The sequence below is a fragment of the Onychostruthus taczanowskii genome, unplaced genomic scaffold, assembly GCF_017590055.1.
Source record: "Onychostruthus taczanowskii isolate IOZ18803 unplaced genomic scaffold, ASM1759005v1 scaffold92, whole genome shotgun sequence".
In the NCBI taxonomy this organism is placed as follows: Eukaryota; Metazoa; Chordata; class Aves; order Passeriformes; family Passeridae; genus Onychostruthus; species Onychostruthus taczanowskii.
This window is the reverse complement of record NW_024507213.1, coordinates 1,657,708-1,684,009: the sequence shown is the minus strand read 5'-3', so window position 1 is coordinate 1,684,009 and position 26,302 is coordinate 1,657,708. Positions and strand designations below refer to the sequence as shown.

The 26,302-nt window shown below is 40.8% G+C and overlaps 1 protein-coding gene across 2 annotated transcripts in view; it reads left to right on the top strand.

Moving 5' to 3' along the window:
* EDIL3 (EGF like repeats and discoidin domains 3) overlaps positions 1-26,302 on the top strand; it is a 240,292-nt gene that overhangs the window by 171,274 nt on the left and 42,716 nt on the right. For both annotated transcript variants that reach the window (XM_041426668.1, XM_041426666.1), the window contains 3 exons: positions 10,467-10,622; positions 11,700-11,844; positions 17,905-18,089. In XM_041426668.1, coding sequence (XP_041282602.1) covers positions 10,467-10,622; positions 11,700-11,844; positions 17,905-18,089 — 486 coding nt within the window. The remainder of the gene's footprint in view (positions 1-10,466; positions 10,623-11,699; positions 11,845-17,904; positions 18,090-26,302) is intronic.

The following is a 26,302-nucleotide window of genomic DNA, read 5'->3' as shown; positions in this document are numbered from 1 at the left end:
TAAAAGCAATCAAGTCTTAGAAAGTGGTGACACCAAAAGCAACCAAGGTTGCTTTTGTCCATGTGGTTTATTTCACCAGAAATAAGCCCCAGCACCTCTGTGGTGGTCCATAACAGAATGTTGTGTGGGTATCATAGTCACCCTGTGGGAGGACAGCATCCAAATCTGTTAGATGATGTCATGCTGATGTGTGATTGTCAAAGGAGTAATTTTTACCCCCTAAACACTCGCTTAAAAACTGGCAAAGTAAATGATCCTCACCCACAGTCTCCATCCTGCTAGACTTGACTTCTAGAAAAGTGTTGTTTCAAGTTATTTCAATAAAACTAAGGTTCAGGGAGCAAAGTTTCAGATAAAGACTACATGTCAGGATATTAAGATTTTTTTGGTGTGATATGCAGGCATATATACACAACCCCAGGATGGGCCAGCTTGGCAGAGACCGCAGTGCTCAGCTGGTGCCACCTCCCTGCTCCAGCAGGGCCACTCCGAGCACACAGGATTGTGCCCAGGTAATTCTGGAATATCCCCGGCCAGGGAGGCCCCAGAGCCCCTCTGGGCTCTGCCCGGGCTGGCACTGCCCGGGGCAGCGGCTCTGCCTCCCGTGAGGGGAGTGCTGGGCCCAGGCCCTGCCCGGGGCTCCGGGGCCATCGCTGGGCCCGGGGCAGGGCTGGGCCTGCCCTGACCTCTGCAACAGGGACGGACAGGGGACACGGGACAGACACAGGGACAGACTGGGGGACACGGGGACAGACAGGGGGACATGGGGACAGACACTGGGACACACAGGGACAACAGAAACTAATAAGGAAAGTGCAGTTGAATTAAAACAATGCCACACAGGACCTTTGATCTGCAGGAATTAGAAGAGGTTGTCTGCTAGCCAAAGTCTGCCATAAATTCACTGACTTCAGTGAACTCAATACCAGTGTCTGCTGTCTGCAGACCTCCCTCAGCATCTAAACATTTAGCTTACAGGCCAAAAATGTAATTTATGTACTCAGAGAAGAAAACAAGGGAGCTCAGAGCCTATTTCTTAGTGTAATCATCCACAGACTCCCTGGTGCCCCATGTCTTGGTATCTGTTTTGTATCACATATCCTGCTTTTATCCTAGGCACAGACACGTTCAAACGACTTTGGGCTGAGGTTCTGGGTGCACAAAACAGTTCTGAGTCAGATGGGGACAGACACAGGGACACACATGGACAGACAGGGGGACACGGGACAGACAGGGACAGTCAGACAGGGACACAGGGACAGACAGGGGCACAGGGACAGACACAGGAACAGACAAGGACACATGGAGACACCCAAGGACAGACAGGAACAGACAGGGAAACATTGGGACACACAGGGGGACACACAGGGACAGACAGGGACAGGCAGACAGGGACACAGGGACAGACAGGGGGACACAGGGACAGACACAGGGAGAGACAGGGGGACACAGGGACAGACACAGGGACAGACGGGGACAGACATGGGGACAGACACAGGGACACACAGAGGGACACGGGACAGACAGGGACAGGCAGACAGGGACACAGGGACAGACAGGGACCCCAGGGACAGACAGGGAACCCAGGGACAGTTGGGGACACCCAGGGCCAGCCAGGGCTGAAACCCCCCTCAGATTCGGCTCCTCTCCAGGGTGAGCAGCCCCAGCTCCCTCAGCCCTTCCTGAGATGCCGCAGGCCCTGAATCACCTTCGTTCCCCTCCTTCCTTGGACATGTTCCAGGAGCTCCCTGTGCTCCTGTCCTGAGCAGGAGATGGACACTGCCCTCTAGATGTGCCCTCACAGGGCTGGGCAGAAGGGCAGGATCCCCTTCCTGACCTGCTGGCAATGCTCTTTCCAATGTGCCCCCCAAACCCCATGGACCTTCCTTGCCCCCAGGACACTCTGCTGGTCAGGGACAGCTCATTGCCCACCAGAAACGCCAGGTCCATCCTCACAGAGCCACCCCAGCAGGTCCCCTCCAGCCTGTGCTGCTGCCTGGAGTTATTCCTGCCCAGCTGCAGGACCTGTATTTCCCTTATTAAGCTACAGACCTTTCTTCCCTGCCTAATTCTGCAACCTATCAAAGTCCCTTGGAAGGGCTTCACAGCCCCTCAGGGGTTTTGACCTCTCTTCCCAGCCATGTGTGGTCAGTAAACTGCTGAGGAGCCCTCATGCAATCACTGAGGAACAAGTTAATCAATTCTTTGCCCCAGTATTGAACCTTGGGGGACACCAGCGTTGGCACATCTCCAACCAGACCCTTGACACTGATTGCAACCCTCTGCTGCTCACCCATTTCTCAGTCCAAGTTTATCTCACCTCAGTTTCCACGGCCCCACAGCAGTCCAGGCTGTTGAAGGCACAGAAAGTCACCAGCACCATGAGAACTGCCACAGACAACAAGGGCTGAAGTCAACTCACTCTCCTTGACCTCCCCTGGAGAAGGTGGCATGTGTTTGTCATCTCAAAGACTTTCCAATTTAAGCCATGCACTAATTCTGTGAACTGAAAAATGGGAGCATATTTTACTCTTACACTCTTAGACCCTTTTTCTTCCATGACTGGTTAAGATAAAAAGACATTGTTCAAGCCTTGACTGTCTCAATAAGACTTTTCAAATATTGTCTACCACAAAACCAAGCAATGTTTAACCTTTTTTTAACCTAATCTTTTTCCTGCAAATTTCTGTAGAAGGAAAAATATCTTGAGGAAAAAGGTACATCTAAATATGAAAAATCTCACCAAAGGGTAACTTTTAACATATGAACTTTTTTTTTTTTTTTTACTTTTGAGTCCTAATTTCGAAAGATAATAAGAAAATATTTAATGAGTATGATTGTCAGGATGCCACAAATAGCCAATTCCTTAGGGTTCAGGCAATATTAATAATTTCAGTCAACTTTCTGTGTTCTGTAACATCATCTGTGGGCTGTGAAATCATTTGAGTAGTGCAGTCTTTTCATCAGTCACACAGCCATCTGCCCCCTGTGTGCTTCACTAGCCCTTCACTCCCCTTGTGTCCATCCCAAACCTCGGCCTCTCTCCCCACACAACCAGCCAATAACAGGTTATCCCCAAAGATTCAACACGATTACCTTGACCATGAAGAAAGGGGATAAAGATACATATTTTAATACAGGTTGTGCACCATTTGATAGCACTGTTATCACTAGATAAGTTTATTCTGGGAATGTGCAATGGGATCTCACAGGGTCAGGGGAGTGTGATCTCCTGAGAATTCTCAGATTTCAGATGGTTAACACTCCTTTCATCAGTGCATTGGATGTCTTTTCAAACCTTGAAACTCTATAATTGCATGGCTTCTTGGTCTGGGAACATACATAGGACCTAGAGAAAGCCCACTGAAGCCAGAGTGGGGATTTTTCCCAGCTGTCCTTCTTGGGGTTTGAGAGAAGATCATAATTTTCTTCAGAGTTTTTACCAGAATGCATCTGCCAAAGTGTCATAAAAACAAATGCAAAGTGTGTGAGAGAAAATACCTCTCAGTATCTGAAGTTATTTCACAACCAGAAATTTCCCTGGGTGTATTTCCATGGTGATTTTAATATTGCACCTTTTGAATTCCCTTCTTTTCCCTAAGGAATACTGTTTTCATGTAGGATGAAAAGAAATGCATGTGTTTTTGACCTGAGTCTGACATCACATCTTCTAGATCTATGAGCTGTTGATCAAAGCTCTTTTACAAGGGGAAATACATGCAGATATTTTCACTGGCATTTTTATTTATATTCTTAGGCTGATTCTTCAGGATGTCTTCTAGACATTATGGGGAAGTTCTTTCTGAGATCCATTAATATTCCCAAGGCAGGAAGAGTTTTCATAGGTTCAAAGCATATGAAGAAACTAATAATAGAAATAAATGACCTTGGTGTTTCTTAGGTAACATTCAATTTCAGAGAGTTAATACTCATTTGATCAATACTTTGCAACTAAGATGATATTTTTCAATGCTAAAAACTTCTGAACAATGTGAGATTGATTATTGGCCCCTTCTTGAGATGGCAGTCTAAATCTGCCAGTGTTTGAATAATTCACATAACCCTGTTAATGGCATTCATAACAACTACCTTTGGGACTAAAATAATGACTTAATAATAAGAAGGAACAGACTAAGCAAGTTTTTTAGTCTGTCTAATTATGTAAACTCTCTGAGGCATAAATTGAAAGTTCTCAACAAAAGCCAAATGAAGTAGGTGCTTTTTGATAATTCTCATAACATATGTTCCTCCACATTAGCATTACATGGGCCAAACAATCCTTGTATTTATGTTTTCCATACAAGTAGGATCTAACCTATATTTTGATCTTTTTACAGAGAGGCAAATTAAATTAGTGGTCCAATTTGCATCTCTGATTCTAATTTTAAGCAGGTACATGAATAAGTCTCACTGAGGATGGCAAAGGTGATGAGTTGTTTTTAGAGGGTTGGCTGAGGCTGAGATGCAGGTGGGTAGAGGGAAGTCCTGAGAGGCGTTTGTTTTTACCCTGAGGTGTGATAAACTGGAAACAGCAGGAGGATGAGTTTGCAGAGGATGTAATAGAAAAGGTATGAGGGTGCTTTGCTGGACCTGCATCCACATAAGTGAAACAAAATGGGATGGGATCAGAAACAACCTGAGTTGTTGAACCTTTAATTTGTCTGTCCTCAAGGTGCAATCCCACAACCACACTGGGAATTATAATTTTTGAAGCAATCAGTAACAAACATTTGTTCTCCTAGCCTATTACAAGACAACAATTTACACTATCATGTCAATATTTTTCAATAAAACATGTTTTTCTCTGTGGGGCAGACCCCCTTCCAGCATGTCAGCAGCAGTGCTGCTGTGGATAAATCACTGCATATCCTCGCTGTGTGCTGCTTAAAACACACATCACTGCCACTGTGCTGACTGCATTAATGCCCTGAACTAAATCCAGGGGAGCTCTGCTGACAGTGCTGATTAGGAGAGTATCAAAAAGCCACAGACAGGCAAGACAGATGAGCACCTTGTGTGCAGGTGCCAGCGAGGCTTTGCAAGGGGAAGTTAATAGTGACTGACCTGCTGTGCCCTTCCTGCTCCTCATCACCAGCCCAGCTCTGCAGCTGCTGTGGCACCAGGGTGAAACAGCAGTTTGTCCTGCTCAGACTGGAGGAAACAGTCTTGGACGCTGAAAAGGAAGCACAGGAAGGAGCTTTCAGACTCGCTGACTTTCCCAGTATTGAGGGGATTGTGTCAGGTTGTTAATTTCCTGAGTTTATTAAAAAACATTTCTATTGGCAAGTATCCCTATTTTTCATCAGAAGATGTTTGTCTGGGTGCTTTCTATCTAGCTTTGTCAGAATTACGACTTTGGGGAAAAAAAAAAAAGAGAAGAGACAAAAAAAATTAAATTTCAATCTGTCAAAACCTGATGAGATCAGCAGGGAAGGGTTGCTGTAATAAATCTTTTAATGCCAGTATAACCTTGATCTCTTATTCAACCCTGTTTTTATGTGAGTAATGGTGAATAGCAGTAAAGACATATTTACTTTGTGCTAGAAAAGATGAAGAATTATTTATGACAACACTATTCCATCTCATAACTGAAACAAGTAAACACCTTTGTTCTCCATAAAATGCATTTCTGTTTATGAATCTAAAACTACATTTAAGGACTCAATGACTCAAGGTTTCATATAGGCTTTAATTTGAGCATTTCTGGAAAGCTTGCTCTTGAGGAACACTTCAGGCAAGGCTGTTCTGCAGGAAATGTTACTGGTGTTATTGCTAACAGTGAGATAACAAATGAGGGGAATATGGTTATGGATTCTGTCCAGGAGCATCACATAGGGCTCTTTCTGAAGTCACTCTGTCTTCTCATCCCTCTTCTCCTCTCCTGCCTGCAATAATGTAGATAAGGCCGATGCAGTTGGGTGGGTTTTTTTATCTTTTTGCCCATTTTATAGCTTCTGCAAGTGAATATGCTAGCATTTGATCATAAATTGTAAGAGGAAGATGAACACCTTCCACTGGAGCTGCCCCAGTCCCTGCTGTTCTGTTACATTCACACATTATGATTCTGAATTTAATCTTCTTTTTTCCTGTGGTTCTGTGGTTTGTAAACCATGCTGAGAAGTTACTGATGGCCTTTGTTTTGTGCAGCCCTTTGGACTTGTTTAGGAAAAACAAGCTCCTACATTAACTCACAGCTACCAGTGGAGCTGCACGCACACCATGCAGATTTGCAGGACTGGTTCTGAATTGCCTCTGAAAATGGTGCACTCTACAATCAACAGGAACTCTTAAAATTACCTTGTTCATATTACCACTTTCTCTTAGAGAAAAAGTCTTCCTCGTTTATTTCCTTTGCAATATGGATTTTTTTTTTTTCCAGGTTCCAGTAAAATCTAGATTGGGTATATCTTCCTCGGTGTAGACAACAATTTAGCATCCCCAAACAGACTTGAGTGAATCACTGGAGTCCAAAGCATTAGTGAAAATTGTTTAATAGATAATCACTCCTAGAGGACCAGTGCTGAGAGTAGTGAGCACAGCACCCTGGTCCCTTTTTCCCCTCCTGTGGAGAAAGGCCACGACTCTGTAACCTGCTGTGACCATCAGAGTGCTCTGTGTAATCACGGAGTTGGTAGGATTTTGGTTTGTTTTCAAACAAACAAGATTAGAAGGAATTTCAGGGACTTCTTACACTAAAGGAGTTGATTTTATTCCCCTGCTCTCGGTCATACACTGCTCTAGAGGGTATCTGCCTCAAGTGATTTTATTTGATTTGTTTTGGCTACGTGGATGAATTCAACGTGCAGTTTTTTACCCAGCTCAGGATCTGAAGTGGTGTTTCTTGCCACAGTCCCTGAACTCACATAAACTGAGCTGACTCCATACCTGTGCTCTCCTTGTGCTTTCCTCCACACCAGCACAGAGGCTTTGTACCATCCACCCTGTGTGTGGCATAATCCAGTTCTTGTAGAGTCAGATTTAAATACATTGGTGTCTGACTACTGGCTTCAATTTACACACAGTTTTATGTGAGCAACTCCGTGTTCATCACTCATTCCAGCCCCAGAAATCCTCCTCTCTGACATGCAAAGGCCATCAGAGCAGATTCCACAGCCTGCAGGTGTCAAGCAGAACCTTATCCAAGTTTCTAAAGTTCTTCATGGCATAAGGTTTTAGGGCACAGGGTGCGCTCGGACTGCAGCCAAATCCCTGGCATATCCTGGGTGAGTCAAATCCTTTGGAAGGGACTGGATGCAGGAGAGTCCTCTGAGGTGGTGCTGAATGCAGGCCCTTGAGCAGAGATCAAGTGTGATGTCTGAATCCATTGCTCTTCAAAGAAATTTAAATGGTAAATGTTAAATGGCAAAACTATTTCTTTAATTCTTTCTTTCTCTTTCTTTCTTTCCTTCTTTTCTTTTCTTTTCTCTTTTCTTTTCTTTTTCTCTTCTCTTCTCTTCTCTTCTCTTCTCTTCTCTTCTCTTTCCCTCTGTAAATAGATTCCTCAAATGTCTGTGCCTGAATCTTCTTCTTGCAAGGCCTTTACCATGCCTTATTACTTAAATTACTTAAATAAATCTCTCAAAGCACTATTGATCTTCTCTCATCATTGCTTTTTTTCCAGTTCATCTAGATAATGATAAGGGATCCTTAAGAAGTGAATCCATTACCTTTTTTAAAAATATATGCTATTCTTTTGTTTCTATCCTGGTAACTTTCACCTCTTTGTTTTAAAACATCACACATGTAATTACAATGTATAGTTTTCTGTCCTGGATCTTAATCCACAAATCAGACCTTCCTGAGCTTTTTTTTCCCTTACAATTGCCACAGAAAAACACATTTGAAAAAGTTTTTATTGCTGAAGAATGTAGTTCCCATTTCTTCAGAGCTTCCTACTGAAGTATATTAAATAAGAAACATTTTGGCCCATGCTTTGTTACAGCCATTGCTAAAGTTGCAGCATTTTCAATTTTTGCTGAGGTCGAATTTGAAAAATTTAAAACACATTAAAGAACCTAAGGATACAAAGGGAAAATTAATTCCTGATGCATCCATATTCACTGAAAAGCATGGCATTAGCCCAGTAGGGATTTCTATATAAGCAAGCCATGCATTTGAAAGCATTTCTTTTTTCCCACTTCACTGGGATTTTTCTGCAAACGTTGACAGGATGTGTAGAGCTTGGAAAACAAGGCAGCCTGGGTTTATTTCTTATGTTGCATCAAGTTCAATACTGCTTAAAAATAAAGCTCAGTTTGTGACTCAAAGGATGGGCACTGATCAAGAATTCCTCTAAAAGGAAAGATTCTGCAAATGGGAATAGGACATCCCGTGGTTAATGCCATGGTTTCATTAGAATTTATTCTTTGAGAGTAAACAGGGAAATAAAATCTCCATAAATTCTCATCCAAAACCCCAAAGATTATTACCTGGAAATAGAAAAATTGGTAATTAAGCTGAAAAAAATATTAGTTATTTGCATCACTGGATCAAAAAAAATTTGTTTGGTGTTGCTTTATACATTCCTTTTCCCATGCATTGAAATATGAAGATGCTACCAGACAGCAAATAATCACTCTGGTTTCTGTTTCCCTGTGCTTTCTAATTTAGTTTTGCAGATAGTATTCACTTCACTATTAGCAATTTTGTAAATACATGGAAAATTGGTTTACTTGCCTGTTAATTAATATTCTAAAATTCCACATAGAGAATTAACTACTCATAAGAGACTTACATAAATCTTTAACTGGATATTATTCCATGTTAGCTACATTTTTAATGTAGTTATGGGACTAATAGTAGTCTCTGGAGCTGTCCTTTTACAAATATAACATATTTATTTTATTTTGTTTTCCCCTCTGGGGGACCAGAAACTGGGGAAAAGAAGTTTTCCAAGGCTGAAATACTTAATGAATGTCTTCTAATTTATACCTGTCTGAATTCCTGTTGTGAGTCCATTCTCCCCACTGGAGTTTCAAATATTCCTGAGCTTTCTTGGTATATGTGGGGAAGATCCTGCAAAAAATCTGGTGGTTTTGTAGGAGACTTCTCCTCTCTCAGTGGGTCTAAACCTCAAAAACACACATTGTTAATCCAAACGTATGTGGGTGTGTAATAATTTCTTATAAGGTGAATTTGGTAAAACTACACCAGAGGCAACTATAAAAAAAATAGCAGAGAAATAGCTAGACTCATTTAAAAAAAAATCCCAGAAGAAACCATAAAATTCTACAGTTTGGACAAAGAAACCAGAGGTTTCCTCCTGTATGCACAGAGAGATTTTAAAACACCAAAGCCTGATCATCTTACATCCCTTCACAGAGGTTAGATTTTATTACCCAGGAGGAGAAAGTCTTCAGGGCACAATGTAAACAATAAAGCAATTAAGGTATTTGGACAGCAGATCTGCCTCTGAGTCCTCCCATACCTGTGCTGGGACTGATGCTCCAAACAGTGAGGACTGCACTGGGTCAGCTCCAGCCACTGGGGAGCAAAGATAAAACTCATTCTGAGGAGACAAGTGCTAATGTAGTGTAATGCATTATTTACCCTGTCCCAGTTGTTTGCTCTCCAGTATTTCCACTCATCTCTTTGCACTGCACATCTGCCTGCACCTCCACACCACTCACGGTGTGGCAGCTCTTTGCTGAGCTTCATTTGGTGCAAAAGTCACAGGTTTCAGCTGAAAGGGAGGGAGTGCAGCTGCCACAGACTGTCTGACACTGTTGGGTTTGAATATCACACCCTGAGTTGCCAAGGTTCCCATGCCACAGGTGAGTAAAGGAGGAAGAATTAAGGCTGCTGGAGTAATGTTGAATTTGTTCACTCTGAACAAACCTTCATTTTGCACTTCAAGGAGTTGTGTTTAGCTCAGACAAGCACACAAGGAGTGTTCACATCCACTGATTGATATTTTGGTATTGACTGCTTTAGGATTAGCATCTTAGCCTTGATCACTAGGTATATGAATTTTCAGTGAGTGTCAAGGAAAAGTCTAATTTCTTTGTTGTCAGAACTTCCATGTAGTTTTAGTTTCACATGGAAGTTTTACTTGATGCTAACTTAGGACCTTTTGTATGGTGTTGCAAATTGGCTTCTAACAGAACAGAAGATATAGCTTTTGGTAAGTGGTCACCCTATTTCATTTCCCTTTCAGGCAGGAAATATATAGGAGTAACCCTATATGCCAAAATTAAGCAATATCCCAGTAATATTCTGTATATCCATAATATATTTGCATACATACAGGAAATAAGCATAGTCCAAGCTTTTGGTTCAGTTTTTTCATCCGTTTTGTACATTTGCACATGAAATTCATGAAAGATAAAAGAATTAATGCAAATAGAAAATAGTCATTTAAATGCTACAGCTATGTTCTTTTCCTCTCATTTGGGAAAAAAAAAAAAAAGGGAATGAAAGGAATCAAGGATTGTGTCCATCAGATTAGCAGTGTGCTGTTATTTCAGATAAACCTCCAGAAGAAGATGAGAGTCACTGGAGTTATAACCCAAGGTGCCAAGAGGATTGGAAGTCCAGAATATGTAAAATCTTACAAAATTGCCTACAGTAATGATGGGAAGTCATGGACAATGTACAAAGTAAAAGGCACAAAGGAAGACATGGTAAGATAAAGTCATCTGTTACTGAATGCATCTCATGGTTTAGCTGCCTTCAGAAGTATGAGATGTCTCTGGTATTTAAGTCTAATTGCCTGGCAGTATGATATAGGTTTCACTGTTATTATTTTTCTGTGGGAGAAAAAAAAATCGACAAATTTGCATTTTCTCCCTGCTAAGAATTTCTTATACTTTAATTGATGGTTGCATAAATACTATTTCCCCAAGCTAGAATAATCCTGTTTATTACACTTAACTGATTTTCATATTAATTAGTTTACCAGTAATTACTCATTGCTCTGTTTTCAATTTCATTTTATTGCATTGGCAGATTAGCTTTAACCCTTGGAAACACAGATCACATTCATCAATGCTAATCTCTGTGCTGCACAAACAGTATCATCCAGCGGGGTGTGTGTGTTTACAGTTTATAGTTACCACTTATTTTTGATGGAGCTGTGCACACAGAGCAGGAAAAAAAACCTTTACTGTGTAAGTTTGCATGGAACTCAGGCACTGTGCAGCATTAGATGTAGTTTCTCCATTATGAAATTAAGATGTTGTGTGAAGAGGAGCATAATGAAGGGGAGAAACACAGCAGAGGGATGACTGGCTAGAGTGAGGGGTGAATAGAAAAATGATGATGGGTTTAACTCATCCCCTCTGTGACCAATGGGAGGGTTACAGTGCATTTCAGTGGGGGCTGGATCAGGTTTTTGAACCAGCGGGGGAAAAATAAACATCAATCAGAGCAAATAATTGCAGGCTTAATTAAGCTGTGACTATTTTATACATTAATCAAGAGAAGAAGGCATAATTTTGTTGCATTAGGAGCTTCAGTTTCTGGGAGTGACAAGACAGACACCTTGGTTTGGCCCAGGTGGCAAACCCATCACAGTACGGCACAGCAGGACATTCTGCTGGGAAAACTTGTGTCAGGCATGGCAGCGCTAAACCAGCTACAGTTTGGGGAAAACCTCTCACAGACAGAGCAATTCAGGTGCTTTTGAGACACAGGAATTCACTGTGACTCCAGGGATCCTCCTGACACTTTTTTTTTTTGTTGTTGTTGCCTCCCTGTAGGTGTTCCGTGGGAACGTGGACAACAACACGCCGTACGCCAACTCCTTCACGCCGCCCATCAAGGCCCAGTACATCCGGCTGTACCCCCAGGTCTGCAGGAGGCACTGCACCCTCAGGATGGAGCTGCTTGGCTGCGAGCTCACAGGTGGGATCTCCACAGCCCTCCATCCCCTCCAGCCGCTCCCGACTGCGCGCATTTTGTCCCCACTGCAAGATGCGCTTGGCCAGCCTGAGTTTGTCTAGCTGCTTTCATCCTCTTTATCTAGCTTAAAAAAAAATCACAGAATCACACAATCACTGGGTTGGAAGAGACCTTCAAGATCATCCAGTCCAACCCACGCCTCAACACCTCAACTAAACCATGGCACCCAGTGCCACATCCAGGCTTTTTTTATACCCATCCCGGGATGGTAACTTCACCACCTCCCCAGACAGACCATTCCAGAACTTTATCACCCTTTCTGTAAAAGCCTTTTTCCTAACATCCAACCTAAACTTCCCTTGGTGCAGCTTGAGGCTGTGTCTTCTGATTCTGTCACTGCTGCCTAGAGAAAGAGATCTACCCCCACATGACTGCAACCTCCTTTCAGGGATTGTAGAGGGTGATAAGGTCACCTCTGAGTCTCCTTTTCTCCAGGCTGAGCACCCCCAGCTCCCTCAGTTGTTCCTCTCAGGGCTTGTGTTCCAAGCCCCTCTCCAGCTTCACTGTCCTCCTCTGGACATGCTTGTCTCAACGTCCTTCCTAAATTTGGGGGCCAGAACTGGACACAGCATCAAGGTGTGGCCTCAGCAGTGTAACACTTGGCTCAGCTGAGTGATGATGGCCACTTGCATTGGGACAGGAATGTGTCCCAATAAGGCTATGTGGTATTAACCCATTAACACTTCATAATTTTTTCCTGTGTGGGTTAATCTCCAGTTGGTCACAGCTTTCACAGAACCAATGAAGAATGGAATAGAGCTCTGAGATCATCAGGTCCAGCCTGTGAGCAATCCTCACCTTGTCACACAGCCCAGAGCACTGGGTGCCACATCCAGTCCTTGGACACCTGCAGGGATGGTTATTTAGCAGTTTTAACATGTATTGATGGCTATGTGGACTTGTAATGTACCACCCTGAGCAGACTACAAGGCAGGGAGCCTCACCCAAGGCCTGAAAATTGTTCCTGAGCCCCAGAGTTGCTGGGGATCCTTGGCAGAAACAATTGTCACACCTGATTTGGGTAATTTCTCCTGGCTGTGGGGTGAAACCACCCCTGTGCTGTGTGACATGCTCAGAGGGATAAGCCTGCTTCCCCTGCTGTCAAGGACCACTCCAATAAGATACAACTTGGTTGGGCTGCTTTAATCAAGATTTCAGTTTGGATTTGTTTTCTGGGTTTAGCAGAAGCAGGGATAGCATCTTGTAGCAAAAAATAAATGAAAAAGTGGACCCAATATAAACCTTCTTCAGATTCTTATTAAAGCTCTGAAATGTAAAGCCTGACCTCTAGCCACCTTCTGCAAGAACTGTGCTCCCTTACAAATTCGAAAAAAGCATGTAAATGTTTTATCCTTTTCCAAGAGATAAACCTTTTTACTGGTGGTAGCACTCCACTGATTCATTTAGGAGTGATTTTTTTGTGGCTGCCTCTTTACTCTACTAACAATAGTCATCCAGTTCATGAGCGATACATCAAAGCAGCTGGAGCCAAACAATTCTCAGTCAAAACCAGATCCAGAAATGAAAAGTTAATGCATTAATCTCAGTGTAGCCCTTTTCTAATATAGATAGGTTTAAGAGTAAATAGAAAATCCTGTCTAGTTTTGTTCTATTAGATTTTTTTTTTTTTTAAATGTCTTCCACTTCTGGAACCACAATTTCGAGTAAGTCCTTGCCAGAATGACTAGGAATTGTTTTGCTCAAAGAACTGTAAAAGCTGGTGAAGTAAATTAATTTCAGTGGTCTCCTAACAGCGTCAAGGTCATCATTTCTTAAAACTGTGGACAGCTGAGGCTCAGCAGAGCAATTTCAACCTTACTGAAGGAAAGGTACAATTACACAGACTAATTCAGTTTTAATTCCAGGTGGTCTGCCTTGGGTGGAAAGGCACTTTGAGGGGCCTGCCTTCTCTAACATGCCCTGGTGAGAGAGGAGAGTGAGTGATAAACAGAGGGAGACATGCAGCATTGAATCATCATAAAGGCTACCTCCTTCTTAGGACAAACTTCAGCAAAATGTTCAATGCAATCTGCTTTAGTTTCATAAATAGCTATACTTACCAGGACCACAGTCAGATCTCATTGAAAACCAGGATCAATGCTAGTGGAGCCAACCATCAATAAATTAGGCATTAATTTTCATGGCCCTGTGTTCCTGCCTTGCTTGTGTTTTGCACATCATTGTGTCCTGCTCTCCCTTCCCTTCACAGAGTATTGATGTGAGAAGCAGATCACAGCTACTGCTTATTAGAATGCCTTTATTCATTAAGCTGTTCTTAGTAGCAGCATCAAGCTGTAGTTTTTAACAGCAGATCAGTTGTGTGTGGCTGGTAACAGCAGCTCACACAACAGTGTCACTTACTCATGGAACTCACTCTTGCCTTCCTGCAGGCAGCCCCTGCAGTGTGCTGCTCACAGTCGTGTTTGTTGCTTCCTGTGCAGCAATTCACCCAGCTCTTGGTGTTTGGGGTTTCTCAATTCCTGCAGAGGGATGTTGGCCCCCAGAACCTACACATCCCTATGGGACTCACTCAGAGAAAGCTTCTGAGTGTGTAAATTTCATCTCCTTCAGGCATGCTGTTCCCTGGTAACTATTTCTTGATCCTAATGATGCCTTGTGAAGGCAGGCCTAGAACAGAGGTTAGATGGAGCTAAAGAATAAAGCAGGGATTTATTAAAAGGATCTCCTCCATGGATGCACCTTGGGCAGCACCAGAGTCCAGCCAGGGCTGCAGCCAAGATGAACCAAAATGGCACAAAATGAACCCAAGATGAACCCAAATGGTCCCAAAATGCACGAGCGCTCCCGGGGTCTCTCCCTGGGATCAGCTCTGCTCCATGTGCACATTGCAGTTCAGTGTCCAATTCCAGCTCAGCCCCTGCACTCCCATCCTGCTTGTTTTTCTCTCTGCAGCCCACGGGGTTTGTGCTCCTGGGCTGAGATTTGGATCATTTGTCCTTGGTGCCCAGCAGGAGCAGGAATTGTTTTGTGTCCCTGCTCTGTGCACAGAGCTCACCATCCCCTCATGTGAAGCTCAGACCCACACACTAGAGCAGCACAGAATGTGAAAAATAGAAAAGCCAAAACCTGAGCCCTAACTAACAGTCCCTGTAGGCAACATTCACACAAAACTAACACACAGGGGGACTTTATCACACCTGCAGTTAAATATATGTTCCCCTTTCCTCATTTGTCCTCAAAACTGTGTAATCTGGAAAGGAATTCTATACTTGTTATTTATAGGCCAGGTTGGGGCCTTAAAACACCGAGGTTTAATGAAAAGTGTCCCTGTCCATGGCAAAGGGGTTGGAATTAGATTTGCAGCTAGATGATATTAAGGTCCCTATCAACCCAAACCATTCTATGATTCAAAAATATGAAGAAAATTTTTTAAATCTCTCAATTCTTAGAAACAAAAAATATCACAGTATGAATCAAAACAAAATCACCATTGCCCTCAAATAAGTGACATATGTTTGACAGACTTTTGCCAACACTACACAATTTTTTGTCCAAGACAAGATTCATGAAGTCTGTTGAATGCAGATCCATGCGTGGGTTTGCCTTTGCTACAGTGGATATTGAATATTTCCTTTGAGGGTTTGAGCTTTTTCAAGGTTTTTCAAAGGAAGAGGTAGATGAGGGACATAACATGGATGCAGACTGAAGAGTAAAAGATTCTGCCCTCTGAAGAGTCAACAGAGAAAAACCTTTGTGTTTATTCCTCCAATTTTCAGGTGCTAATCCCCACTCTTTCTTGTCGTTTCCATTCTCCTGTTCCATCAAGCTAGACCAAATAGGATCTGCAAAGTTATACCTGGTTAGATTTAAACATACAGAGGCCTCAGGTATAATTTATCACAGATGGAGGTATCCAAAGCATCTCAAACATTCCAGCCTAAGATGCTCCACTGGGTGTAGCCGTGTGTCTGCATCAGCTATCTCCGACTTCAACAGATTTCAAAAATGAAAAATGGAAATTGAATCCTTTCACAGGGACATTGAAAAGCAAATTTAAAGGTACAGTGCAGTGAAGAGGATATGTTTCAGGGAGACATAAGCATTGTTATAAACACACACTTGTGGGAGATGACACAAAGCCCTGGGCTGGTTTGATGACCCCATCCTTTGTGCTGCAGGTTATGGCTCTGTCACCCAAACAGCCACAATCTCCTGTGGCAGGGGCTGGGAAGCTCTCTGTGACACAGCACCAAGACATCCGTGTGTGCATCACGTTTGCCTCTTCAGATTCTCACTGTTCTTCTCACTTTCTCCCGTTACCTTTAACAACTGTCTTCCCAGCCCCTTTGGGGCCACAGAGAAGGCAGGCGAGTGTAAAATCCCATTAATTCATGCACGCATGCACAGGCACATAGGCAGGCACAGCTGTTGCTTCATAAATCAATAATAATACTCAGAAAAGATAGAACTGGTTTTGATGGATTGGGCCAGCACTGAATCACAGCTTTGACAACCCATGGTTTTGTGACAGGAGCCTCCTTAGCATTCCTCGGATGAAACATACTTGCTGACAGTCCTTGTGATCCTGGAGTGATACTTCAGAATTTAATAATAAGCAAAGTCCCTCTCCAAAGCAGCAGATTAGTCTCTCTTACTTCTGTTATCAATTGCTTCCTCCCACTCCCAGGAAAATTGTTTTGTTGTGTTTTTGAATGAGTCTGTTCTACAGACAAGGCTGTGCCATTTCCATTTGTGCACTGAGAATCAATTATGTAAGACTGTTTTTTGGGGTTTTTTTTTTTTCAAAAGTTAACTCTGTTTTCTCTTGGCTTTTCATTTGTTTGTTTGTGTTTGTTTTGTTTGTTTTTTGTTGTGTTTTTTTTTTAATTTAACATGAAGCATGTCAATATTCAAATTTTAAATAGAGGAGATACTGCATTAAAGATCATGTTGCTAGTAATACAACTGCACATATGCAGCTTTTTTTGACTGCTGGGACAGGAAGGAAATGAGAAAAAGCTTATTTTTTTATGTTCCCGTCTCTATCTTTTCCATCTTTCACTTTACCCCAATTACCAAGTGCCACTCCACCTCTCCAGCCTCACATCCACCTTTCCTGTCCTCTTAGCAGCCTTCTCTCTCTCAGCAATTTGCCTTTCTTTTTCTGATTTCTTTGTTTAAATCTCAGAACCTGCAGTTCATCTGCCTTCTCTGGTTTCCAGTCCTTTTGTTTCAGTGCTGCCTCATCTTGTTTCCTCCCTCTTCTGCATCCAAATGTGCCTTCCACATTCCCAGCACAGAGCAGCAAGGCAGAGGAACACAGAGCCACTTATCAATTCTTATTTTTATCTTTTTTCACGCTGAACAGAGAAGGGAGAAGCCCAAGATCTATCTTTTCTACAGCAAAATAACTCAATGGTGTGGGATGTCCACAAACAAATAAGCCATTAACTATCGATTTCTCCTAAGTGATATCCTCCTACTATCCTCCCTTCACAATTGTTTTTCTGTGAGCTCTCCCTCCTTCAGTGGGATTTTGGGCTTTCTGGATTTTTACCTAGATGTCAAATTATTCAAAAGTGTAAAAGAGCTCAGTGCTTTTTAACATTTTACTGCAGCGGTGCTTTTAAGAAAAAATAATGTTTGTTCAGTAAGCAAACACATGGTGGATGTGAGGTGGCATAAAAGCATAAGGAAAATCAAACAGAACAGGGGAAACAATGTTTTCCTGCGGGAGAGGAAAATAAAAATAAAAAAAAGCACAGACAAAAGTCATCTTTTCATTTTGTTTTGCATCATAAACTTATGCCAGAATAAAATATGTTGAATTCTCTATCTTGATTTTGACTCACCTGAGCAATTGTTGACGCAAAGTGCCTTGAGCTGACTATTTTTCATTTATTTGTTTTTGACCGTCTTCAACAATAGTCTTGATTACATCCTTTTCTTCAAGCATTGCAGGCTTTCTCTGCCATAACAGAAAACCTAAACCCCTGACAGAGATAAGCAGGTAGTGCCACTGATCTTGCCCTGCTGTTCCAGGTTGCTCTGAGCCCCTGGGGATGAAATCAGGACACATCCAGGATTTCCAGATCACTGCCTCCAGCGTTTTCCGTACCCTCAACATGGACATGTTTGCCTGGGAGCCCAGGAAAGCCCGGCTGGACAAGCAAGGAAAAGTTAATGCCTGGACCTCTGGCCACAATGACCAGTCACAGTGGTTGCAGGTAAATTTTCACAGATGTTTGTCTTCTTTTTGTTTCAGGCATGAGGATGGTTCTCTAGTTCACTTTTATAGTCATATTCTTCTCTTTCTGGCTGCAACCCTTCCCAAATCTGCCACAAGCTCTGAAAGCCCAACATATCTTCATGTTTTTGTTATCACAGCTGCAGGAAAATCTACTCAGGGATGCCTCCACTAGCCCCAGTTTTCCTTTGTTAATGAACAGAAATGGTGGTTGTAGATCTGATTCACTGAATTCCCCTCATTTGTTGAGAGAGATGAGTTTATTTTCCTCCCTTCTGCCCTTCCAAGGCTTCCTGGAAAAGCATATTTACTTTCAGCTCTGTGCACCTTAGCGAATCCCACGCGTAGAAATTATCTTTGTCTAATTGAGGCTGCCCAAAATTACTTTCTGACAGGAGACTCTGGAGCCAGCAAGACTGATTCAGCCCCTGAATCCATTATAAACCTGTGCACAGGGGTTGTTTTCAGCCCAGGAATGATTCATACAACTCACTAATGTGAGAGATTTCAATAAATCACCAGTGTGGAAGCTTGTTTGACCAGCCACTGACACATTTACATTTTTTGAACTGTTGAAAATAGCTGTGTTTTCAGTCAGCTGCCACTTTGCAGTGCAGCTCTCAGTGGGAAGCCTCAATAGCACCAGACATGGCTACTAACCCCCTGCAATCTCTCCACATATAAATTATGACATATTAGCCTTTTTTTGCCTACAGCTGCTAAGCAAGTTAGGAATATGATTACTGTTTTTTTTTTTTTTCTCCCAAGTTTACACACTTTCCATAAAAGGAAGGAGAAATTGCCCTATCTATTTAACTTTGGAATAGCTGGAGATCCTGGAATCTGCTGAAATTCTTTTAAAGCAGAATGTTGGAAGAGCTGTTAGTAACTTTGGGACAGGATGAACATTTTATTGCTGTGTTTTATGGTGGAGAAGCAAATGAAAATGTTTCTCCACAGGAAAGAGAGGTGGTTGCATCATATTTTAGCCCCATCAGTCAAACCAAGGTTGTGCAGAGGCTCCACAGAAATTTCCTGTTGTGTGTTCTTGCTCCTGTGGATGACAGTGTATTTTTAATTAACTACAGATGACAAGGGGCTGCATAGTTAATCCCTGTATTTTCAAAATTTTCAGGCTGTTGTAGTCTTTCTATATTTGAATTTACCTGAACCTGCAAATTTAATCTGATCAGTTGCACTGCCTCTTCAAGTCTTTGAACTACAAGAAATAATAATTATTGTCTGGTCAAAAAGAAAGCTGTGAAGAAATACTCGTCTTTTAGTTAGTTTTTCAAATGGCTATGAATTGAGTTCAACAATTCCACAGGAATATTAACAATCTACCTTTTCCTGAAAATCATTATACATAATGATACTTCCTCAAAAAAGGATCCTAACATTTAATGTTTGGGAAAAAAAGTAAAAGAAAAAAAAAAGCCACCAAAACTGAACCCCAAAAGGCATTAAATCCACTTGTTTTTCAGTGCTTAAGGTGGTCATTAGCTCCTGCTACAGGCTGGTTATTCTGATTTCAGGCCATGACTAGAGGCAGTCTCATATGCTTCCAGTGTAGGTAATGATTCTGTAACAGAGACATGTCTATCATTTGAATTCATCTGTTCATTCTTGTTCTCCCTGCTGGTAGTTCTCTGTGGGGTTTTTTTGGTGGTTTTTCTTTTCCTTAAAACGCAGAGTATTATATTGAAGCCTTATAACACATCAACTGAAAGGTTTATCATCCTGCTGCTGCTTCCATGGAGTTTAGTCAAAACACATTTGTAAGGAAAAGCGTGTGAAAGCAAATGTGTCTGCATGCCCTACTCCCTCAGCCATTCCACAAAGAATCAAGCTCAGGATGATGATTCCATGGTACCCTGAAATGGGCTTAAAGCCAGACATTTAGCCCAGACTTCTGGATTTTGCTGAAGTAGCTGGCTTGCCAATATCATATTTATCATGTCAACTTTCCCTGCCTTTTGACTGTTCTCCACAGGCCTTTCTTGCTTTATGTTTTCTGACTTTCACGAGAAAACCTGAAAAACTGGGGGGAAAGCCTGCTGTTTGCCTTTTAGGATTGTTGTTGGGGTGTGTGGATGGCTTGAACAGATCTGATCTGACTAAATGTCATTGTTGGGGTGCCTAAACACCATTGCTACCAACAGTTTAAAAGCTGGTGTTCTGACATCCATCTCAGAGCACCTGCTGTGATAATGTTTGCTGAGAGGTGATGTTTGAATCATGCATCAAATGCTACTTGCACTTTTGGAAGAACTCCAGAGATAAATTCTCCCAGGAGCAGGGACTGTTTTGCTCTGTTTTCTCTCCAAAAAGATAACTCTCAATCTCTTATGTATTCTAAAATGGAGCCATTAACAATTAAGCTCTTTGGTTTAAAGCGTTTTGGATTGCTGCATCCATAATTTAGGAATATGAAGTATTTTATGCCTCCAGGCACAAAATTTGGGGACAAAATTCTCACCTTAATCATGCTGCAGTTGTTGAAAATCTGCTGTGACTTAGACTCTACAAGCTACAGGTTGCACAAATAACATTTATTTACACCAAACATCACTATTAGTGATGAAAAAATGTATTTTCTTGACATGAAGGGATAGTTAAATAGATGACATGACTAAAATTGTTCTTTTCTACCTTTGTCATAAACTTGGGGCTGAATTCCCCACATGCTTCCTCAAAGATACCCTTCATTCCCTTGAAGAGGATGCTGCAAGTTTTTGGAGTGCTCCAGTGACACAATCCAGGATTCCCCTTCCATTTGGTCACCCCACTTACCATTTCTTCACTTATTTGGCATTAAAAGATATGATGGAAAACTCCCTGCCCTATGCCCAAAATGAAGCACTGAGTCTGTAATGATTATTTTTAAAAGTGCAACTGATGTTTCAGATGCTTGGAGAATGCTCTTTTAAATAGATTTTTGCCACATCATATCTCATTTTCCTAGCTGAGAGTATAACTCAAAATAATTAACATTTTCCTCAAAACCCATGCCTGCTATATTACTAATTTTCTGCTGTTATAAAGTGTGAAATCATGGCAGCAGCTTAAACTCCCTTTTCTTTATTTACTGTTGGTTCAGTTCTGACATGTCACTTCATTTGGTGTCCCCAAACACCTGGAGCTTTGTCCTCCCACTCAACCATCCCCTCTGCATAAATTTTTTTGTGTCTTGTCCTAGGCCTGACTTTGCAGCCATACCAGGGTATTGTCAGTATTTTATCTTAAAAGTGATGATGTGTGGGGTTTTTTTGAAGGCAACAGCAATGTCAAATTACAAAGTTTATCCTGCTGATTGTGGAACCAGCTAAGCACTATTGGAGAAAAAGCAGTGGTGATAAACAGATTGTTGGAAGATTGGCAGAGCAACTGTTATACCTACATGCTTTAAAAATGTGGTGATTGCCAGTGGTATAATAGATTTGGGTGGGTATTTTCCTGCCAAACTAATCTCCAGTATTAGATAATATTACTGAGGTTCTTTATCAACGCCATTAGATTGTCTCAGAGCTGCAATCAAATTATTCTTTCAGTTTAATGCATAACCATCTTTTTCGCATCAAAATGCCTCTTGTTTGAAAACAAAGGCAAAATTGCATTCCGAATAATTATCCTCTTTTCATTATACGTATACAAAATGCATCTCTATCATGCCATCATGATATTCATCACTTATATTCATTTATACTTATATTCATTTTCTAGCATTTATTTCCAGTGTTTTAGCTTCCAAGTGATCAAACCAAAGAGTTGTTTTTTAAAAGCTAAGCCAAACCCAGCTTCTACTCTTTTTTTATAGACTGGTTTCCAGAAGTGGAAATGTGTCTTCTTTACTCTGCCAGCCACAGAGAAAGATGGACAATTAACTTAAATTATAAGATAAATTTTTGAACCATGATAGTTACATGAGGTGACTCTTTCCTTTTTTTTAATATGTGAAGAGAACATTATTTTCCATCTAGTATTGGTTTGCTGAATTTGTTTCAATGCTGGCATTCATCTGTCACTGAAAAGTAAGGAAAGTTTTGTACTCTCTCATGTGATATTTCCTTCTTGTCTTGTCTGTTATTCCACCTGACTCTTTTCTCCCTTTTTTTGATGTAATAATCTGTTCATTTGGAATGAATTCTAAAAAATCTTTCCAGATAAAAAAAATCACTATACCATAGCAACTCAACAACTCATGTGGAGATCCATTCAACAACTCACAAGGAGAAAACTGTGTGAATTGTATAATTTTCTTTTGACAATTTGTGTTGTTAGCAAAACATATATTAATACCAGTACTGGTTAAAGTAACCAAATAAGATAATTATATGTGGCCTATAGTTTGATTGTTTTAACATCCACATTGAGTAAAAAACAAAACAACAACAACAACAAAAAAAAAGACCCAAAAAACCCAAAAAAAACCCAAAACCCAGAAAATGCCTAACAACATCTTAATTAAAAAAGGGCTTGGAAGACACAACTTTGAAATACGATAAAATGTTCATTTAAGACCAGTCTGGTAATTAACATAATGAAGAAATTGCGTGACTTCTGGAAGGGTTGGATTGTTAAGCCATGCATCTTGAGAGGGCTTGGAGAGACAGAGTATTCTGTAGGAGCTGTGAACTGAAATATATCACATTATAAACAGAAGACACCTGTATTTCTCTGCAGCTTTAATAAACCACCAGGCCATAAAAGGAATCAATGCTCTTTACAAAAACAGCAACAAAATTGGTCTCTGGTTCTCCAGATGCAAAGCAGGTGCTGGTTTTTTATCAGAATTTTTCACAATTCTAAAGTTCTTAGACTTCAGATAACAAAATGAAAATTGTGCAGAGATCAGCCTTTTTTTGTGCTTTCTATTGGGATTTAAAAAAAAATTGTATTTACAGTCACTATTGACCATTTTATTTTTCCAATGCAAAAATGTCTATTTTCTGGCAGCTGTCAATTCTACTTGAAGGACTTAATTTGGACACTGGGTTTTGGCACCTCCTTGCTCTTGTGCCTACCTTGATGAGTGCACACTCACTTCACAGTGTCTCACTCTGTTCACACAGCCTGGTCACTCACAGGATGCATCTCAAGGCAGGCTGGAAATAAATTATTAACACAGATCTTTGCCACTCTTTGCCAGAGCCTTGCTACAGATAAATTTTCCTGCAAAAAAGCAGCAAGTGATAGGATAAGGTAATAATGGACAAAGAGCTCTGAGCAATTTAGTCAAAGACAAAAGGAGATAAAGACTTATGCCCACTTCTGATTTTCACATTGCTGAATGTACTGACTTTGCATTGCCTAGGCTAGAATGTTAAACTTTATTCACTTCACTTTATTCACTTCTTCAACTTTCCATAAAACAGGCTTAGTTTTGCTACTAGATGGTCACTATTTGCTTTTAGGACAGTGTGCAACTCAGGATGACAAGATGAACAAAAAGCTTTTTTCCTTTCTATTTTTTCCTTTTTTTTTTAATCTTTGTATGTTGCCAATCTGTTTTTAACAGTGCTAATAAATACACACCTTACAGAAATTTTATTAGGAACTATGCCTTGATTTCCTACTCTGAGTTGTCTTCCAGAAGTACTTGATGGCCATTCCAGGGGTTTCACTCTAACTCAGTTTTTTCCCTAAATCATTTCAAATTAAATGCATTATTCATATTAATAATGCTACTAAATTGTGCATTTCAGCATTGCCCTTCCTAAATTGCTTTTGAATTTGCAAAGCTTTCCTGTGCAATTCATTTTATGGAAATGTTTATAGTAGTAATTGAATTTAAGCCTAGAAATTAAATAAGGCAGCATAAAATCTTGGTTTATTTTGCCTTTTAAATGCTTTATTCAGGCTTTATTCTATCATTTAGGTAGCAAAGTCTGAAGCATCTGTAGAATCATTGATTTTACTCTGGCAAAAGAGGGATTATTAGAAGGACAGACAGAGTATAGGAGCTCTCTGTTGCCCAGAAAATAGGCATCAGACAGATATACCGTGATTCTATTCTGTGATAAAAATTTGTGTGATGTCACCTTCATAGAATCATGGAATCATCAAGGTTGGAAGAGACTTTTAAGATCATTAATCCAGCACCACCACTATAACCCCTAAACCACGAACAGGAACAAAGACCCTGTCTGAGCTGTAAATTAGCTGTGGATAAGAGTTTATAGTAGAAAAAAAAGTAGAAAATGTCTGTTTCACAGAGTCCTGCTCCATTCCCTGAATTATATTCCCTGCTCTCTGTGTTAAGCCTTCAGTAAAAACTAAGGGGTTAAATCAGTGCTCCACAGCCTGTCTTTGACACATAACAAATTCATCATCACTAACAAAAATTACTTGGGAAGTTTCCCTAAGCACTGGAATCCTGCAAGAGAGTACTGTCAGCTCCCTCACTGACTCGCAGCTTTTCTGTATCACTCCCCTGCAGATGAAAGTTAAATTGAGTAATGACCCATTTCCTATTACAATAACAGGTTTTGATCTTGCCTCAGAAAATCTGGGAGTGTAAGCAAAAACTGCCTGGTTGTTGTGAATTTTGATGTACACGGGATCTGAGTCTGAGGCAGTTTTTTGTTGCTGTGTGTTTGCAGTGGGAATGTGGGTGTTACTTGAATAGCAGCAACTTCTGAAAACGCAGTGCATGAAATTTTAATAGAAATATGTTAGTTTTTCATTGTTTTAAATTCATGCCTGTTTTACCAAGCTATCATTTCCACTGTCTTGAAGTAATGTTCTGTCTCAATTTGTGAAGCAGAGGCATATTTCTCTTGCACTCCCTTTAAAAAAATAAAATAGCTACACAATAGTTTAGGTAAGAATACAGGAAGAAAGGGTCCAAATGTGTTTATTATTCTTGCCCTCTTCTTCCATGGTGGTACTTCAAAATAGCATCCACTTTTTCCTAATAAAATTGTTTGTTGTTTTTGTAGCTACCCCTGAATTGGTTTTTGACTCAAGCAGAGTTGGTCACAGTTGTTTCATCTGAAAATGATAGAGAGAAGCAAAACGACCTTGTCAAGGTCAACTATCTTTAAGAAGCAAAAAATACCTGATGTAAACACAGATGTGGCAAAAAGCCAGAGCACAATGAGGGTCAGAGAAAGGAATGGAACTGCATCTAGCTCTGTTTTCCAAGAACTGGATGCTTTATTAACTGGGATGTGATATTTTTGTTAGCCCTGCACATCTTTTCCCAAATATTACTTTTTGCATAAGCAAGACATTTAATATTTCCTTCATCTATCTGTCAGCATCTCATGAGGAATATACAAGGGTCAAGGAAATCTATTCTTTTCTGAATAAGACTCAATTTTGCATTCTTTTTATGCCACTTTGAAAACACAGTGCATGAAGGTTTATTGTGAGATTCTGGCTGACTTTAGAACATTTTTTGTTCAAAATCTGCTATTCATTTTTGTATTCCATTCCCTGCATACAGAGCACAGAAACAGATTGATTCCTATCTTGTCAAATGAGGAACAGAGATGGTATCTTTTTAGCTAAGTAAATAATGAAATTGAGACACAAACATAAAGAAGGAGTGGTGGAAAAGGAACTTCAAATTAATCTAAATTTGAAGGCAGCAGAACATTTTGCATCTTTCTTCAGAGGAGGGGAAAATGTGCTTAGAACCAGGCTGACATTTACCTAGCAGTAATCAGAAAATGAAATTGTCATATCTCGGGACGTTAAAGCATCACAGAAAGTAGGTATGAGCATTTCCCAGCTGGTCTCTGAATCTTAATCTATTCAATGGTTTCATCATGTATTTCTTCCCTAATAACACCATACTCACAGTTAAGTGTTGATCCAAGCAGAATATTTGGCACTTTTTTTTTTTTGCTTTGTTTTTGATTTTCATCTTAAGTCAGGTGTGTCTCTACAGCAATGTGCTGTGCAAGACCCTCTTGGCACTCTACTTAATAGAATTCATCCTGCTTGCTCCTCAAGTAAAGCAAGAGCAGTTTCCCTGTCAGAAAACATGACAGGAAAGAGAAAATCTCAGCAGAGAAGACTTTAAAAGGGAAATCACTGTAGACACTGAAATACTGCAACTAAACATTTCACCAATTATCTGGGTCTTGTTCAAGAGCACCTTGAGACTTGTAATATAAAGTATCACAACACACTTTCATCAGAATTTCCTCACTGTTTCTTTTTTTTTTGGCTTGTGTTTCTATA